This window comes from Schistocerca cancellata, chromosome 7, assembly GCF_023864275.1.
Source record: "Schistocerca cancellata isolate TAMUIC-IGC-003103 chromosome 7, iqSchCanc2.1, whole genome shotgun sequence".
NCBI lineage: Eukaryota > Metazoa > Arthropoda > Insecta > Orthoptera > Acrididae > Schistocerca > Schistocerca cancellata.
In genome coordinates this window covers 577,868,546-577,888,035 of record NC_064632.1, presented here as the reverse complement: position 1 = coordinate 577,888,035, position 19,490 = coordinate 577,868,546, and the positions used below count along the sequence as shown (strand labels likewise).

The 19,490-nt window shown below is 41.1% G+C and overlaps 1 protein-coding gene across 1 annotated transcript in view; it reads right to left on the bottom strand.

Moving 5' to 3' along the window:
- Positions 1–19,490, bottom strand: part of LOC126091853 (eukaryotic translation initiation factor 2A) — a 189,465-nt gene that overhangs the window by 110,885 nt on the left and 59,090 nt on the right. The window contains exon 5 of the mRNA XM_049907118.1: positions 11,875–12,050. Coding sequence (XP_049763075.1) covers positions 11,875–12,050 — 176 coding nt within the window. The remainder of the gene's footprint in view (positions 1–11,874; positions 12,051–19,490) is intronic.

Sequence of the window (19,490 nt, the reverse complement as noted above, 5' to 3'; positions counted from 1 at the left end):
GCATGTATGGCAAATGCAGGATGAGGGTACACCTAGCAATAGCCAATCTGTTGTTGTAAACTGTCACAGCTGTGTTTGGAAGAACCAGGGATCCAAGTGCCAACAGAAAGCACTGAAGCTCAAATCATTATAGGTACCGAAAGCTAGTTAAAGCCATAGATAAGTTCAGCTAACATTTTTGTGATGGACCTAACGGTGTTCTGAAAGGGCAGATTTAAGTACAGATGGTGATGAAGTATCTAGAGCTGTTAGAAGTAGTTTACCTTGTAGCGAAACTGGAACAGATGTTCTAGTCGCTGTGAGTCAGTAGACTAGAGTTTATCTTTAAAACCAGACTAAATTAATAATTGGCTTCTTTTAACGATCCCAGACTCAGATGACAGTTGTTGAACAGTTCAAAGAACACTAAGTCTCATTTCAAATAAGTACCCCACCCACACAATTACATTTGGGGACGACTTCAATCTACCTTTGATAGATTGGTTAAAATGCATGGTTAACATCGGTCATTGGCATAAAACGTCAACCAAAATTGTACTTAGTTTTCTCTGCAAATTATTTTGAATAATTCATTAATGAGCCCACTCGAAATGTAAATGGTTGCAAAAACATACCTGATGGCTTAACAACAAATAATCCTGAACAAATAGGGAGCATAACGGGGAACATGGGGATTGTTGTAGCAAGACTGAATATTATAATATTCAAATCCACCAAAAATAAATGCAAAATACGAGAGATAGAATCCAAAATTTTTGGGATTGGTGCTGCCATCTGGAAAGTAGGGGTAGTAGATCTTTGCACCGCTGGGTAGCGGGAGCTGCATATCTGACGAGTCGGTGTGCGGAGTGGCTTTCAGCTGGGAGGACGTGTTGCGTGTCCACAGTGATTTCCGCATACTACTGTGACATTTTGGGACAGCTCCATGACAACGTGCAGCGACGGCAGCCCGAACTTTGGCGTCAAGGGAACTGGCTGCTGCATCACGGCAATATGCCCTATCACACGTCCTTGCTCGCCAGGACCGTTTTGGCAAAAAACAACATGGCGGTTGTACCCCACCCACCGTACTCGCCAGATTTGGCACCTTACACCTTCGCACTACTCCCAAAACTGAAACTCAAGTTGAAAGGTTGTCAGTTCGACACTCTAGAGAGGATTCAAGAAGCATTGCTGGCAGTGATTAACGCCTTCAAAGAACAGGACTTCCAGAAAGTGCAGAAGTGCTGGGATCAGTGTGTACGTGCGGATGGGAACTACTTCGAGGGTGATGATGACTATTAGTCCAGAGGTAAGGTTTTTAACACCAGCAACAAACTGTCCATTCGCATGAATGGACACAGGCAGACAGTGTTTGTTGGTAATGAGGATCACCCTGTGGCTAAACATGCCTTGGTGCACAGCCAGCACATCTTGGCACAGTGTTACACCGTCCGGGTTATCTGGATACTTCCCACTAACACCAACCTGTCAGAACTCCGGAGATGGGAACTTGCCCTTCAGCATATCCTCTCTTCTCGCTATCCGCCAGGCCTCAATCTCCGCTAATTTCTAATTTCAATTTGCCGCCGATCATACCTCACCTGTCTTTCATCTTTGCCTCTGTACTTCCGCCCCGACTGACATCTCTGCCCAAACTCTTTGCCTTTACAAATGTCTGCTTGTATCTGTGTATATGCGGATGGATATGTGTGTGTGTGTGTGTGTGTGTGTGTGTGTGTGCGCGCGAGTGTATACCTGTCCTTTTTTCCCCCTAAGGTAAGTCTTTCCGCTCCCGGGATTGGAATGACTCCTTACCCTCTCCCTTAAAACCCAGATCCTTTTGTCTTTCCCTCTCCTTCCCTCTTTCCTGACGAGGCAACCATTGGTTGCGAAAGCTAGAATTTTGTGTGTATGTTTGTGTTTGTTTGTGTGTCTATCGACCTGCCAGCGCTTTTGTTTGGTAAGTCTCATCATCTTTCTTTTTAGAAATATTTTTTCCACGTGATCACCTGCCACCCTACCTAAAACATCTTTCCTCATTACCTTAGCCAGCTTCATCCTGACCCACAACTTCTTCACTTTTGAAAACCAGACATACCAACAATTAAAGGGAACAGCCATAGGTACCAGGATGGCCCCCTCGTACGCCAACCTATTCATGGGTCGCTTAGAGGAAGCCTTCTTGGTTACCGAGGCCTGCCAATCCAAAGTTTGGTACAGATTTATTGATGACATCTTCATGATCTGGACTCACAGTGAAGAAGAACTCCAGAATTTCCTCTCCAACCTCAACTCCTTTGGTTCCATCAGATTCACCTGGTCCTACTCCAAATCCCATGCCACTTTCCTTGATGTTGACCTTCACCTGTCCAATGGCCAGCTTCACACGTCCGTCCACATCAAACCCACCAACAAGCAACAGTACCTCCATTACGACAGCTGCCACCCATTCCACATCAAACGGTCCCTTCCCTACAGCCTAGGTCTTCGTGGCAAACGAATCTGCTCCAGTCCGGAATCCCTGAAGCATTACACCAACAACCTGACAACAGCTTTCGCATCCCGCAACTACCCTCCCGACCTGGTACAGAAGCAAATAACCAGAGCCACTTCCTCATCCTCTCAAACCCAGAACCTCTCACAGAAGAACCACAAAAGTGCCCCACTTGTGACAGGATACTTTCCGGGACTGGATCAGATTCTGAATGTGGCTCTCCAGCAGGGATACGACTTCCTCAAATCCTGCCCTGAAATGAGATCCATCCTTCATGAAATCCTCCCCACTCCACCACGAGTGTCTTTCCGCCATCCACCTAACCTTCGTAACCTCTTAGTTCATCCCTATGAAATCCCCAAACCACCTTCCCTACCCTCTGGCTCCTACCCTTGTAACTGCCCCCGGTGTAAAACCTGTCCCATGCACCCTCCCACCACCACCTACTCCAGTCCTGTAACCCGGAGGGTGTACACAATCAAAGGCAGAGCCACGTGTGAAAGCACCCACGTGATCTACCAACTGACCTGCCTACACTGTGATGCATTCTATGTGGGAATGACCAGCAACAAACTGTCCATTCGCATGAATGGACACAGGCAGACAGTGTTTGTTGGTAATGAGGATCACCCTGTGGCTAAACATGCCTTGGTGCACGAACAGCACATCTTGGCGCAGTGTTACACCGTCCGGGTTATCTGGATACTTCCTACTAACACCAACCTATCCGAACTCCGGAGATGGGAACTTGCTCTTCAATATACCCTCTCTTCCCGTTATCCACCAGGCCTCAATCTCCGCTAATTTCAAATTTCTGCCACTCATACCTCACCTGTCATTCATCAACATCTTTGCCTCTGCACTTCTGTCTCGACTGACATCTCTGCCCAAACTCTTTGTCTTTAAATATGTCTGCTTGTGTCTGCATATGTGTGGATGGATATGTGTGTGTGTGTGCGCGAGTGTATACCCGTCCTTTTTTCCCCCTAAGGTAAGTCTTTCCGCTCCCGGGACTGTAATGACTCCTTACCCTCTCCCTTAAAACCCACATCCTTTCGTCTTTCCCTCTCCTTCCCTCTTTCCTGATGAGTCAACAGTTTGTTGCGAAAGCTTGAATTTTGTGTGTATGTTTGTGTGTCTGTCGACCTGCCAGCACTTTCATTTGGTAAGTCACATCATCTTTGTTTTTAGGTATATTTTTCCTTCGTGGAATGTTTCCTTCTATTATATATATATATATATATATATATATATAATAGAGGGAAACATTCCACGTGGGAAAAATATATTTAAAAAGAAAGATGATGAGACTTACCAAACAAAAGCGCTGGCAGGTCGATAGACACACAAACAAACACAAACATACACACAAAATCTAGCTTTCGCAACCAACGGTTGCCTCGTCAGGAAAGAGGGAAGGAGAAGGAAAGACAAAAGGATATGGGTTTTAAGGGAGAGGGTAAGCAGTCATTCCAATCCCGGGAGCGGAAAGACTTACCTTAGGGGGAAAAAAGGACAGGTATACACTCGCACACACACACATATCCATCCATACATACAAGACACACGCAGACATTTGTAAAGGCAAAGAGTTTGGCTCAAACTCTTTGCCTTTACAAATGTCTGCTTGTGTCTTGTATGTATGGATGGATATGTGTGTGTGTGCGAGTGTATACCTGTCCTTTTTTCCCCCTAAGGTAAGTCTTTCCGCTCCCGGGATTGGAATGACTCCTTACCCTCTCCCTTAAAACCCATATCCTTTTGTCTTTCCTTCTCCTTCCCTCTTTCCTGACGAGGCAACCGTTGGTTGCGAAAGCTAGATTTTGTGTGCATGTTTGTGTGTATATATATATATATATATATATATATATATATAGTCTTTAAATATGTCTGCTTGTGTCTGTATATGTGTGGATGGATATGTGTGTGTGTGCGAGTGTATACCCGTCCTTTTTTCCCCATAAGGTAAGTCTTTCCGCTCCCGGGACTGGAATGACTCCTTACCCTCTCCCTTAAAACCCACATCCTTTCGTCTGTGTATATGAGGATGGATATGTGTGTGTGTGCGAGTGTATACCTGTCCTTTTTTCCCCCTAAGGTAAGTCTTTCCGCTCCCGGGATTGGAATGACTCCTTACCCTCTCCCTTAAAACCCAAATCCTTTTGTCTTTCCCTCTCCTTCCCTCTTTCCTGACGAGGCAACCATTGGTTGCGAAAGCTAGATTTTGTGTGTATGTTTGTGTTTGTTTGTGTGTCTATCGACCTGCCAGCGCTTTTGTTTGGTAAGTCTCATCATCTTTCTTTTTAAATATATTTTTCCCACGTGGAACGTTTCCCTCTATTATATTCATATATATATATATATATATATATATATATATATATATATATATATATATATATACAAGAGATGGTACTGATTCCCTGTGTTATACAAAACAGTTAAGAACACTGTTACAGAAGCAGTGAAACAAAGCATGCCAAATTTAAAAGAATGCCTAACTCCACAATTGGTGATGTTTTACTGAAGCTCAAAATTTAGCACTGACTTGAATGTGAGATGCTTTTAACAGTTTCTGCAATGAAACTCTGTCTCGAAATCTGGCAGAAAATCCAAAGAGATTCTGATTGTGTGTAAAGTACCTCAGCAGCAAGACACAACCAATACCTTCACTGTGTGATAGCAATGGTAATGTTATCAATGAAAGTACCACTAAAGCAAACACAGTTTTCCGAAAGTCCTTCACTGAAGAAGACAAATTAAATGTTTCAGTTCAAATCAAGAACAACTGACAAAATTAGTAAATTACAAGCAGATATCCTTAGCATAGCAAAGCAACTTAAATCACTTAATAAAGGAAAATCCTCCAGTCAATATAACAATTAGAGTCCTTTCAGAATATGCTGACAGAATAGCTCAATACTTAGCAATCATTTACGACTGCTAGAATGGCGGAAAGATCCAGACCTAAAGACTGGAAAGTTGTGTGGGTCATATCAATACTCAATAAAGGAAAACTGCTGAATTACAGATCTATATCACTAATGTTGATTTGAGTAGGATATTGGAACATATACTGTGTTCGAAAATTATGAATTATCTTGAATAATACTATCTATTGGCAAACAGTCAACACAGATTCAGACAATATCATTCTTGTGAAATATCACTAGCTCTTTATTTACACAAAATAATGAGTGTGATATGCTGGGACCTCACATCAACTCCATATTTCTAGATTTCCAAAAGGTTTTTGACACCATTCCTCACAAGCAACTTCTAATCAAAGTGTGTGCCTACAGACGATCGTCTCAGTAGTGCAACTCAATTCATGACTTCCTGTCACAAAGGCCACACAGTTTGTAGTAATTGACAGAAAGTCATCCAGTAAAACAAAACTGATATCTGGCGTTCCCCAAAGAAGTGTTATACACCCTTTGCTATTTCTAATCTATACAAGCACCTTAGAAGATAATCTGAGCAGCCATCTTCGAATGTCTTTTACTATCTCACAAAGTGATCAAATGATCAAAAACAACTACAAAATGATTTAAACAACATATCTGTATGGTGCAAAAAGTGGCAACAGATCCAAATAATGAAACGTGTGAAGTCATCCACATGAATACTAAAAGGAATCCATCCAATATATTTTGGTTACATGATTGCACTTATCTAAAAATTGTTGCTGTGATAAAAGGGAAAGGTTTTAGTGTTTGCTGTAAAGTGTTATTCCTTGGTATTTCTGAAATATTCTTGTTTTTATATAAATAATTTATTTGAAGTTTGTTTAATTTATGAAGTAAAGCTGTACCTCGAGAAAATATGCCGTTCCTAAGGAAAACTGTGTTCTTCAGGTTTTATAATTTACAACAGGTTTTGGGCCCAGACCACATCTAAATGAATGAAACAGTCTAAAAAAATAATAAATAAATAAATAAACTGATTCAATCCAATGTGTGCTGGCACAAGAATGTTTTGTTGAAACGAGTTGTACAGTAAGAACACGGCTACAAATGGAGATTGTAAAGTGAATGCTGATGAACTTGAAAGACCTGACAATTGGTCAAAATGGAAATGGGACATCTATGGCGCTCCGTTGATATTCCTGAAGTGGTTTCATTAGGAAGGTACTAACATGCATGCATTTGGTCAAGGAACAGTCTGTGTCAAAATAAGACAAAACAATAAATGGTACTGTGCTGGAATGGAAAATGTTTGCTATATGGCGATGCAAGCACTCATCTGTTCTCAGCCAGAGCAATTTCATGTAATGCCTATGACATAATATTTGACAGCAAAAGTATTGGAATTCGGGAAAAAGCCAGTGGTGACATCGTCCTGACATGCTATGTGGAAAATGAGCTGTACATGTTGAATATGTATGTTATTAGACCAGAAAAGGGTAATGAAGTAAACATATTGCATCTTCTGAAATATTACAAATGTACCATGAAAGATTAGATCACCAGAATAAACAACACGTCAAGAACACTTTGAAGAAACTTAACATCAATGTAGAACGTTGTAAGGATGAATTTTGAGACGGTTGTGCATTACGGAAGATGTAAGACTACCATTCAGACAATGAGCAAATCCCTCCACAGATGCTGGCAAATTAATTCACATAGATGTCAATGGACCATTTAGTGCAGAGTTGTTTGGAGATGGTCATTATTATGTATGTTTTACAGATGATTTCAGCAAATTTCCTTGAATTTTCTTTTTGAAGCACATACATGAAGTGTATAATGTGCTTAAACAATTTTTAAATGAAGCTCAAACCAAAGGTCATGCTGTTAAACAGTTTAGAAATGATGGAGGTAAGGAATTTAATAACAACAGAGTTAAGGAACTGCTCATAGATAAGGGAACAAAATTACTAATTCCCCACCCTATGCTCCTGAACAAAATGGTTTGGTCGAATGTGAAAATAGAACAACTACTAAAGCTGCATGTTCGATGCTGAACACAATCAAACTACTGAGAGGATTGTGGGCAGAAGCTTGCAATACAGCAATCTATATTTTAAATCATATTGGAAGGTCTTCAGTCCCAGATGAGAGGATTGTGGGCAGAAGCTTGCAATACAGCAATCTATATTTTAAATCATACTGGAAGGTCTTCTGCAGGTTCAGACAAATTTCCTTATGAGCTGTGGTGTAGGAAAACTTGATCACCTCAGAATTTTTGGCACAGGCTCCTCCATTCACATAAACACTTTTGTTCAAAGTTTGATGATAAGGCTTATTGGGTATGCCAGTGTCAAAGATGAATTTAGAGTCTCGATTCCTTCCAAAAAGAAAGTGGTCTTGAGTCATGATACAGAATTTAAGCCAGAAATAGTTTGTAATTTCCATAGTGACATTCCTGAGCATTCTGCTTCTGGAGGAAGACAAAGTGAAGAAAAATTTAACGCACTTAATTCTGGAGGAAGTCAAGTATCAGATGACTATAACATAGAATCAACAGAATTCCTGAAAGCCGGAACTCACAAATTTTCTGATGAATATAAATTGGAGAGCACAAGATAATGAAGAAAACCAGCCTGGATAGAAAGTGGTGAGTTCTTAATGCTAACAAAATTCAGTGTTGGCAGACATAAAGATTCAAATTTTTTTCTGACATTTTGCTTTCAAATGAAAAGGAAAAAGGATGGAAGCTATTAATGAAGAAACAGAAACACTCAATAGAAACAATATGTGGGTGTTAGTTGAAAGTCCCACAAATGCCAATGTACTGCAAAATCTACATCTATACTCTGAAAACCACCATGAGGTGCACAGCAGAGGGTATACTCCATTATACCAATTATTAGCTTTTCTTCCCATTCCATCCTCACATGGAGCACAGAAACAATTGACTGACCAAATGCCTCTGTGCATTGATTATTAAGATGCATATAAAACTACCTGGCAGATTAAAACTGTGTGCTGGACCGAGACTCGAACTCAGGACCTTTGCCTTTCATGGTGCAAGTGCTCTACCAACTGAGCTACCCAAGCATGACTCACAACCTGCCCTCACAGCTTAAGTTCTGCCAGTACCTTGTCTCCTACCTTCCAAACTTCACAGAAGCTCTTCTGCGAACCTGGCAGAAAGACTCTCATTCTGGAAGATGCATACAGTCCTGTTGCACATCATGACACTAATCAAGTTTTGCTAGCAGTAACTGCTTAAAGAAGATGGTGATGAAACAATTTGATGTGGAGATGGCCTTTTTGAATACAATACTTCAGGATGAAGTGTATACGGAACAAACAGAAGGCTTCGATGATAATACACATCAAGTGCGTTTCTTGAAAGGGAGTCCCTATGGACCCAGACAAGCACCGCGTTGCTGATTTTATGGGAGTTGTGAGTAAAGTGGATTTTCAAAACAGTGCTGTAGATCCTTGTTTGTTTTATTGTAAGTACAATGGAAACAGACTTTAAGTAGTAATTTACGGTGATGATGGTCTAATTGTTGGCAACGACAAAGAAGAAATTACAGCTTTTCTGGATATTTTACAATATAAATTTGATATAACAATGGGGATCTTTGACGATTTCCTTGGCATAAAAATAAAGCAAAATGAAGATGGAGCAATTACAATAAGTCAAGAAAAACACATGAAATAAATATTGGAAAGATTTCGAAAAGCAGAATCCAACATGATTTCAACTGCAACTGGGTACGAAGAAAATTACCAAGATGAAGCAGTTTCATCCTCAGTTCAGTATCGCGAGGCAATTACATGTCTTACGTATTTCACAAAAGCAGCTTGTCCAGACATAATTCCTCGAGTGAATAAAACTGCTTGAGCTATGGAAGAGCCATCCACTGAGGACTGGAATCGACTGAAACATTTCGGTAACTGAAAGGTACATTTCATTATGGTGTTATCTACGATAGAGAAGGAAATTCCAGGATTTACAGTGGTGCTGGCTTCACTGGCGACAAGTAGGCACAACATTAAACAACTGGCATTGTGGTGGGGCAATATCAGGGACAAGTCAGTTGCAGAAGGTTGTGGCGACATCTACAACCGAAGCAGAGATTATTTCAGCAAGTGAAGGAGCTAATGAATTCATTTAGTTACGTCATTAATTAAGTAAAGTAGTTGACATGCTATGACAACCTCCAACATTTTATATGGACAATGCCAGTGCACTAAAATTGACAGAAAAAACCTTAGTATCACTGCCAATCAAAATATATAGAGCACTTTTATGTTTGTGAAAGGTTTCTGAATGGCGAAATTATGTTGGAATGTATAGTTGGAAAGAACCAGCTGGCTGATCTTCTGACAAAGCCACTTTAGTTTGCTGTGTGCAGAGGGTGGTGTGCAGGAAGTCAAGCAGTAACTTGTTATATATTTATTTGTTTGATTTTTTATTTTATTTTTCCTTCTGGTGCAAGTGTTGTGTTAAAATGAAAAGTGCTTTAGCATGCAGTGTAAAGTGTTATTCCTTAGCTATTTCTGAAATATTCTTGTTTATATGTAATCTCTTTGAAGTTTGTTTAAATTATAAAGTAAAGTTGTATCTTGAGCATATATACCATTCATAAGTAAAACTGTGTTGTTCACACTTTATAATTAACAACAATTGTGAATTCAACTAAATACTTAGGGAACAGCTGCAAATAACTTAAAATGAAATGATTACACAGAAAATGTTATGGGGAAAACTAACCAAAGTCTGAGCTTTACTAGCTGAACACTTAACAAGATGCAACAGATCTACTAAAGAAACTGCCTACACTATGCTTATCCATCCTCGTACAGGGTACTGCTGTATGGTAAGGGATCCACATCCAATAGGATTAACGGAGGACATCGAACAAGTTCGAAGAAGGCCACCACATTTATCATAAATACCGAAGAGAGTGTCATGGATATGATATGCAAGTTGTGGTGGAACAATTAAAACAAAGGTGTTCATTGTGGCAAGATCTTTCCACAAAATTTCAGTCACCAACTTTGTTCTACAAATGAAAAATATTTTTTTGGCAATCACCTACATAAGAAGAAATAATCATCATAATACGATAAGAGAAATCAGAGCTTATTAGGAAAGATTTAAGGGTTTGTTTCTCCCAAGCACTGTTCAAGAGTGGAACAGCAGAGAAATAGCTTGAAGGCCATTCATGAACACACTGCCAGCCACTTAAGGGTGAATTGTAGAGCAATCATGTAGATGTAAATGTAAATATGGATGCAGGTATGTCAGTCATTTGCCCATCAGGTTACTAAACCAACTTGTTTCCAGAAAGAGCAAGAATTAGAACAACATCTACCAATGTACGTGTAGAAAAAAAAGACAGTGTGAAGCCATGAGTAGTAACTGTGAAGAAACACTGAGATGTTAGAAATTAACATAAATTAAAGCCAGGCAGGTGGCTAGAACCACGGACATGCATGTCATAGTGCCAGTTCCAACCTATCACTTGTGGTGAAACAGTCACCATGGTCAAAACTGTCATGTTGTAGAGCATTCTCTGCAACAGGATATTGTGTGTTGCCAGTATTCAACATTTGCCTATGCCCATTCATCCTAACTGATAACTTGGAGGTAGTCATGCTGATGTAAAGGGCCAAATAATGATTACTTAATAGCTGGTATATAATATGTGTAGTTTCAAAAGTGGTTCTCTCTTTGATAGTATATGTCTTGCCAGTTACAGGGCCGGTATAGGTGGTGGTAGGAAGGTGCACAGAGCAAGTCTAGCAGTGGGGATGGTCAAAGGGATAAGAGCTATAGGGTAAGGAGATGGTTGCAGAAGGAACACATAGTCTGACAAGGATATTGCGGAGATTGGGAGGGCAACGAAAAGGAATGGTGGGCAAAATCTCATACAGAATGAATCTCATACAGAATGGATCTCATTTCAGGGCATGATTTTAGGAAGTCATGTCCTTGTTGAAGTAGCTGATTAATACATTCAAGATCAGGATAATCCCGAGTGAGAGCACAGCTCTGCAGTTTTTCGGTGGGATCAGCAATACCAGGATTCGGTGTGATGGCCCGGAGAATCTGATTTTGAAAAAAATGGTTCAAATGTCTCTGAGCACTATGGGACTTAACATCTATGGTCATCAGTCCCCTAGAACTTAGAACTACTTAAACCTAACTAACCTAAGGACATCACACAACACCCAGTCATCACGAGGCAGAGAAAATCCCTGACCCCGCCGGGAATCGAACCCAGGAACCTCTGATTTTGAACTAAGCTGATGGGGGTAATCTGTCAGTTAACAATTTTAAGTAACCCAGACTTGAAACAATTTGAAAATAGAATGAGTCACACTAGTAACATACCTTGGTTACCGTTCATAGCATATCACTCAAATTAATTCTATAAAGATTCGTTACTTTTAAAAACCACTGTTGACATTAGGTATCATTACACTCACCAGGACAATAACAGAGGACGTGGTATGGTGGAGTACCAGGAGCAAGACTAAAGTTTTCCACCTTCTGAATATGAATCTTATTTGCAACTGCATTAAAATTAGCATTTTCATAAAAAATAACATCATTGTTCACAATGCGGGCACATATCTTCTCATCCTGGCTCCATTGTGGTTCCCTGCAAAAGAAAGAGATTTCTGTCAAGTTAATATTAAAGGTCATTATAAACATAAAATATATGTTACTGTTGTGCTGTGAGTGTGTTTTCTGAGAAAACAATCTGACACTTTCAAGGAACATGCCAAGTCATATAATTACGGTGAAATGCATCCATTAAGTAAAATTAATACTCCATATTACGTCTTAAGAGGTCCTCAGAACTCTGTCTTCGTAGTGACCATGAAGATGCTCAATAATGTAGAATTCACATGTATTGAGATTCCAGTCACAAGCAAGGCAAAGCAGTGAATGGTGAAAAAATAGCTTCGAAGGTGTTCTCACACAGCACTATATTGACATGCTAAGAGAATATGCAGCAGAGCAAGATGATTATCAAAATCTTTTGTGGATCAATAATGAATCTTTCAATGAATTGGTGAACTTCATCATATCTTATTTACAAAGAAAAGATACCGATCATATACTCATTGTACTTTGCTTTCCACAATGTTAGTAGTGATCTATAAACCTGAAAAGACTAAGATACATTACTTTAGACACATTACTTTTGTTGACTGTTTCTATAGCTAATTACTAAATAAATATTAAATATGTAATCATCTACTCCCCTGTGTATACTTCAACAGATGATTCTTTTCACCTACCTTTCCTCATGTATTCATAGTCATCATATGAGGTCACTGTCTTAGTTGTTCGCATGTCCATAAACCACGAAGTCTCGACAGGAACCGATATGTATTACACAATATCCCACCAGGCGGTTCAACATACTACACAATACATTAAGCATGCATCAATATATGTAAAACTCTTCACTCTCCTTAAATATATTGCACAAACTGTCTGTACCGCTCTCAGATGGCCAATGATATTGTGCAATATAAGGACCCTTTAAAATGCTGCTTGTTTTCACTACCTTTATTTATTTATTTATTTGGTTTTCATGATACATATAAACGAGAAATCAGAAAGTGTGTTGGTATTTGTATGATGTTGTTGCTACATGTTCAGCTATTATGGAATGTTGGATGCCATTATTTCAAACAATGCTCTAACTCAAGTGTGGACCCACTGCATCGTTAATAGAGAGGCACTCACATTAAAATATTCAAGATTTTCACTAAATCTAGCCTTAAGACACACACACACACACACACACACACACACACACACACACACAGAGTCTCTGGCTGCTGAGGCCAGACTGCTAGCAGCAACACATGATAGGAGAAGCAACCAGATGGTGGGGGTAAGGAGGATGCTGGGGCACTGAGAGGGAGGGGTAGCAGGGTAGGGTGGGGGGCAGTAAATTTTTGCTTGTGGGAGTGTACAGGTATGAGGCGGAGAGAGGGTATGGCAGCTAGATGCAGTCGGGAGGGGAGGTTAGATGCAGTTGGGAGGGGAGGTTAGATGTAGGGAAAGGGAGGAGGGGAGTGTAGTGGAAAAGGAGAGAAGTAAAAAGACTGTCAGTGCATTGTTGGAATAGAGGCCTGTGTAGTGCTGTATTGGGAACAGGGGCACTAAAGATGCTACCACTTCACAACACTATTAATTTTCAAGGTTGGCAACAAATGGTGAAGTGTACAGTTAGCCCAAAGTGACCCAATTTCTGCCATTTCAGCAAAGGACAACATATTTCCATTACTCAGTTTGCTTAGATTGTCAGGACTGTAAGAGCAGTAAATTGTAGCAATTAATAACGGTTGCAGCTCATAGCTATGACTCTGTTGAGAAACATGGTTCTAAAAGTCCACAGCTCACAAATGGTTCACACAGACCGTGTGGATCTAATTTCAAGTATCAGTGACTCGTGAAATAAAGGCCACAAAAAACCATGAGGCAGGAAGAAAATTTGATGTCACAGAGGTGAAATTTCCAAGGTGGCAACATATGAAGAATACCAGTTCTACACATCAAAGTTTCAGGGGTCCAAAGCAGGGAAGGTTTCATGAATTGGAGCAGCAGGTCATTCAGTACGTGTAAAAGGCTTCCCAATTACTCAAAGAAACTATCCAAATGAAAGCTCATACAGTAATGAAGAATCTTTATACTACATGTATCGCTGCATTCATAGCAAGTACCAGGTGGTACTTGATGATGAAGAGGATGGGGCTTACATAACAGACCAACACTACCTCCATCACTTCCTGCAGCACTGGACAAAATATTATTTGCATATCAGTGTCATATAAGCTATCTAAGAAAAGGATGACCGCTAGGCAATATGGGGAACATCAATTAGATTCCATTGGTTGTAGATGAAGCAGACTTTTAAGAGAATCTATAATGAAAGGATTCAGAAAGTGGTACATATCAAATGCCATGGATGGCTCAGGAGATGACATATTATGAGCATCCAGGAAGGAAGAGATGGCAGCAAGCTTACATACGGATTATCATCATCATCATCATCATCATCATCATCATCACAATCATTAAAAAGACAGTGATACTGCAAATACTGGCTTAGATACTTAAAAAGAAAGAAAGAAAGAAAGAGAGAGAGAGAGAGAGAGAGAGAGAGAGAGAGGATAAAAATTCATGTAATGCATTTCTAACAATGGAAAATTCAGGATGGAATGTAACAATGTTGTTGTTGTTGTTGTGGTCTTCAGTCCTGAGACTGGTTTGATGCAGCTCTCCATGCTACTATATCCTGTGGAAGCTGCTTCATCTCCCACTACCTACTGCAACCTACATCCTTCTGAATCTGCTCAGTGTATTCATCTCTTGGTCTCCCTCTACGATTTTTACCCTCCGTGCTGCCCTCCAATACTAAATTGGTGACCCCTTTATGCTTCAGAATATGTCCTACCAACCGATCCCTTCTTCTAGTCAAGTTGTGCCACAAATTTCTCTTCTCCCCAATTCTATTCAATACTTCCTCCTTAGTTATGCGATCTACCCATCTAATCTTCAGCATCCTTCTGTAGCACCACATTTTGAAAGCTTCTATTCTCTTTTTGTCTAAACTATTTATCATACACATTTCACTTCCATACATGGCTACACTCCATACAAATACTTTCAGAAAAGACTTCCTGACCCTTAAATTTGCTACTCACCATATGGCGGAGATGCTGAGTTGCAGATAGGCACAACAAAAAGATTTTCACACTTAAAGCTTTCGGCCAATGGCCTTTGTCAACAACAGGCACACATACGCGCACACACACATACACGCAAACACAGTTCACACACACGACTGCAGTCTCAGGTAACTGAAACCACACTGTGAGCAGCAGCATCACTGCACGATGGGAGTGGCGACTGGGTGGGGGTAAGGAGGGGGCTGGGGCGGGGAGGGGGAAGGATAGTATGGTGGGGATGGCAGACAATAAAGTGCTGCAGGTTGGGCGGCGGGCAGGGGAGAGATGGGGATGGGGGGGGGGTGAAGTAGCCTAAAAGGACAGAAATAGATAATTAAAAATAAAATAAAATAAGAAAAAAAAGATTGTGTGTTGCGGTGGAATGACGGCTATATAGTGCCGGAACGGGTGCAGGGAAGGAGCTGGATGGGTGAGGACAGCGACTAACGAAGGTTGAGGCCAGGAGGGTTATGGAAATGTAGGATGTATTGCAGGGAAAGTTCCCACCTGCGCAGTTCAGCAAAGGTGGTGGTGGTGGGAAGGATCCATTTGGCACAGGATGTGAAGTAGTCACTGAAATGAAGAATATCATGTTTGGCAGTATGTTCAGCAACAGGGCGGTCCACTTGTTTCTTGGCCATAGCTTGTTGGTGGCCATTCATCCGGACAGACAGCTTGTTGGTTGTCACGCCTACATAGGATGCAGCACAGTGGTTGCAGCTTAGCTTGTAGACCACACGATTGGTTTCACTGGTAGCCCTGCCTTTGATGGGATAGGTGAAGTTGGTGACTGGACTGGAGTAGGTGGTGGTGGAAGGATGTATGGGACAGGTCTTGCATCTACGTCTATTACAGGGGTATGAGGCATAAAGTAAGGGACTGGGAGCAGGTGTATTCCTCCCGAATGCAGGTCCAGTGTGCAAGCCATTGTGCCTCCTTGCTCTATGCAAAAAGGCAGGAAATGGGACCTGGATAAGGTGAAAGAACCAGAGGTTGTAGAAAGTTTCAGAGGGAGTATTAGGTAACAACTGACACAAAGTGGGGAAAAGAATACAGCAGGAAAAGAATGGGTAGCTTTGACAGATGAAACAGTGAAGGCAGCAGGGGATGAAATAGGGCAAAAGGCAATGACTAGTATAAATCCTTGGATACCACAGTAGATGTCGAATTTAACTGACGAAAGGAGAAAATATAAAAAATGCACCAGATAAAGCATGCGAAAGGGAATACAGAAATCTAAAAATAATCTTTAGCCATATTTAAAAAACAAAACAAATATTCCTCATCATATGAAGGATGAAGTATAAAATGGCCTCACCTCTCAGCAATTTGTGGGGAGTAGTACTTATCTGCAGTAATTTACATGGAATTAAATTTAGCCTGTTGGACACTTAAAATTACACATCACAAACCCTGCAGCACTGAGAATTCACAATATCTACAGAAATATTCTGAGCGGAACCCTGGCAGCTGGGCCCACTAAAACATTTAAGTCTGTACTGCAACTTGTGTTCGAGTTCTTCATCAGTCTTCCCATATCACATGAATGTCATCCGAAGAATTTTATCTTTCAAAGAAATGTAGCGTTTTCACCAAAGCTACATTTTGGCTTGACAATGTGTCACACTTGATTTAAAGGTATAAATTTGGTGAAGGGCAATGTACATTTCAAGACACTGATTTGTATTGTTTCTGTTAGAGGTGAGACAGGATACTTTATGAGATTACTTGTTTAGCATTCTAGAATGAAATTTTCACTCTACAGTGGAGTGTAAGCTGATATGAAACTTCCTGGCAGATTATACCTGTGTGCCGGACCGAGACTCCAGCTCAGGACCTTCGCCTTTCGCAGGCAAGTGCTCTACCAACTGAGCTACCCAAGCACTTCCCCGCGAAAGGCAAAGGTCCCGAGTTCGAGTCTCCGTCTGGCACACAGTTTTAATCTGACAGGAAATTTTTTAACATTCTAAACAATATAAAATGTAAACTTATAAGGCTGGAAATGTCACAATTAATGTTCCTGGCTATTATGCCGTGGTCGAATGGATTTCACCTTCAAAACCAAACGTTTCATCCCCATCTGCAGAGGATATTTTCAAGGCGGATCGTAGCTTCTTTGAATCATCAATTCACACCCTGGCTCGCTACTGATTACAACAAAATTGTGCTTCCTCGTAGTGGCATGACGTCACAGTTTTTGAATGTGTGAACAAAATCAGCGGCTGGCGACTGCCGTCGTCCGATATTGGTATCACCCCAGCACTGGGAATCCAGATGTCATTCTGGCGTTGTCTCCTGCTCCCAATCCCCTAACTCATGGCTCATACCCCTGTAATAGACCTAGATGCAAGACATGTCCCATACATCCTTCCACCACCACCTACTCCAGTCCAGTCACCAACATCACCTATCCCATCATAGGCAGGGCTACCTGTGAAACCAGTCATGTGGTCTACAAACTTAGCTGCAACCACTGTGCTGCATTCTATTTAGGCGTGACAACCAACAAGCTGTATGTCCGCACGAATGGCCACCAACAAACTGTGGCCAAGAAACAAGTGGACCACCTTGTTGCTGAACACACTGCCAAACATGATATCCTTCATTTCAATGACTGCCTGTGCTATACGGATCCTTCCCACCAACACCAGCTTTTCTGAACTGCACAGGAGGAAACTTTCCCTGCAATACATCCTATGTTCCTATAACCCTCCTGGCCTCAACCTTCATTAGTCGCTGTCCTCACACATCCAGCCCCTTCCCTGCTCCCATTCCAGCACTACACAGCCATCATTCCACCACCACAGCCAGTCATTTTTCCACCCAGTCGCCACTCCCATCATGCACTGGTGCTGCTGCCCACAGTGTGGTTTCAGTTGCCTGAGACTGCAGTCGTTTGTGTGTGTGTGTGTGTGTGTGTGTGTGTGTGTGTGTGTGTGTGTGTGTGTGTGTGTGTATGGTGAGTAGCAAATTTCCTTCTCATAATATTGTAAACCACTTCTTTTTTTTTTTTTGTTTCTCCTTGTATTAACAAAGCCTATAAATGAAGTTTTTGAGATATTTTATGTCAATAAAATAGTTTCAAATTTTGAACAAAATTCAGGATGGAATAATGATTATTATGTAAAGGATAGATAGCTACTCACTATATAGTGGAAAGGTTGAGTCACAGACAGGCACAATAAAACGACTGCTACACATGTAAGCTTTTGGCAAAAAAAAATTCTTCTGAATTAGACAACACACACACACACACACACACACACACACACACACACACACACACACACACGCACTCACATGACCACTGTCTCTGACTGCTGAGACCGACTGACTTAGCAGCATTTTAGTTGTGCCTGTCTGCAACTCAACGTCTCCACTATACGGTGAGTATCAATCTATGCATTTCATATCGTCATAGTTTCAAATTTTGATTAGTCAGAGTATGTTAAAAATAAAGGAGTCTCTTTAAAAAAAAATTGATGTAATCTTATATAGAGAGTGGTCTTATAGTCTCCTACTTAGTCTATCTACTCTTGCGTGAAATAACTGGACACTGACTCCCATGCATGGATTAAATGTTAATGGCTTTCTTTAATGAGCTGCTGGTGTGTAAATTAATTGTGCACCAAGCTGTTCTGGATATTAAGATTTGAAGGGAAGTAGTATGAATTCCGATGCAGCAGTTGAAAATCAAGTTGTTCTGGATGTTAAGATTTGAAAGGAAGAAGAAGGAATTGTGGTACAGCACTTGAGAAACCGCGTATCAAAATTGGAAATTTTGCATTTAGAATGGAGGCAACTACAAAAACATGGTGGAGAATCATCGGACATTCATGGCAGCAGGTTGGGGAGGGGGCGGAGAATTTTTTTTTTTAAAGTACTTGAGGAAACAACAGTTGCTAATGCTCTGATTGTAAATGGTATTGAAAAAGATAGCTAATTTTTTTATCAGTCAAGGAAGTCCAAAACTGATGCAAGGAACTAATTGCCAGTTATTCGAGAAAGAGAGTTTCTGAGAGCAGAGGGGCAGCCGTGAAGGGGCGAGGCAGAAGGAAATATGACATTTAACAATTCAATAGGATATCAGTATGGCTACTCAAACTCGAGAAAAAAAGTTCCCAAGAATTCCAGGTACGTGAAGGAAGATGGTGTCATAAGCAGCTCCAGGGGGAGCAAGGGGATGGGGATGAGGGTGAGGGTCGGGGTGCGGGTGAAGGTAGGGTTGGAGGTGGGGTGGGGGTAGGGGTGGAGGTGGGGTGGGGGTAGGGGTGGAGGTGGGGTGGGGGTGCGGGTGGGGGTGGGGGTGCGGGTGGGGGTGGGGGTGGGGGTGGGGGTGGGGGTGGAGG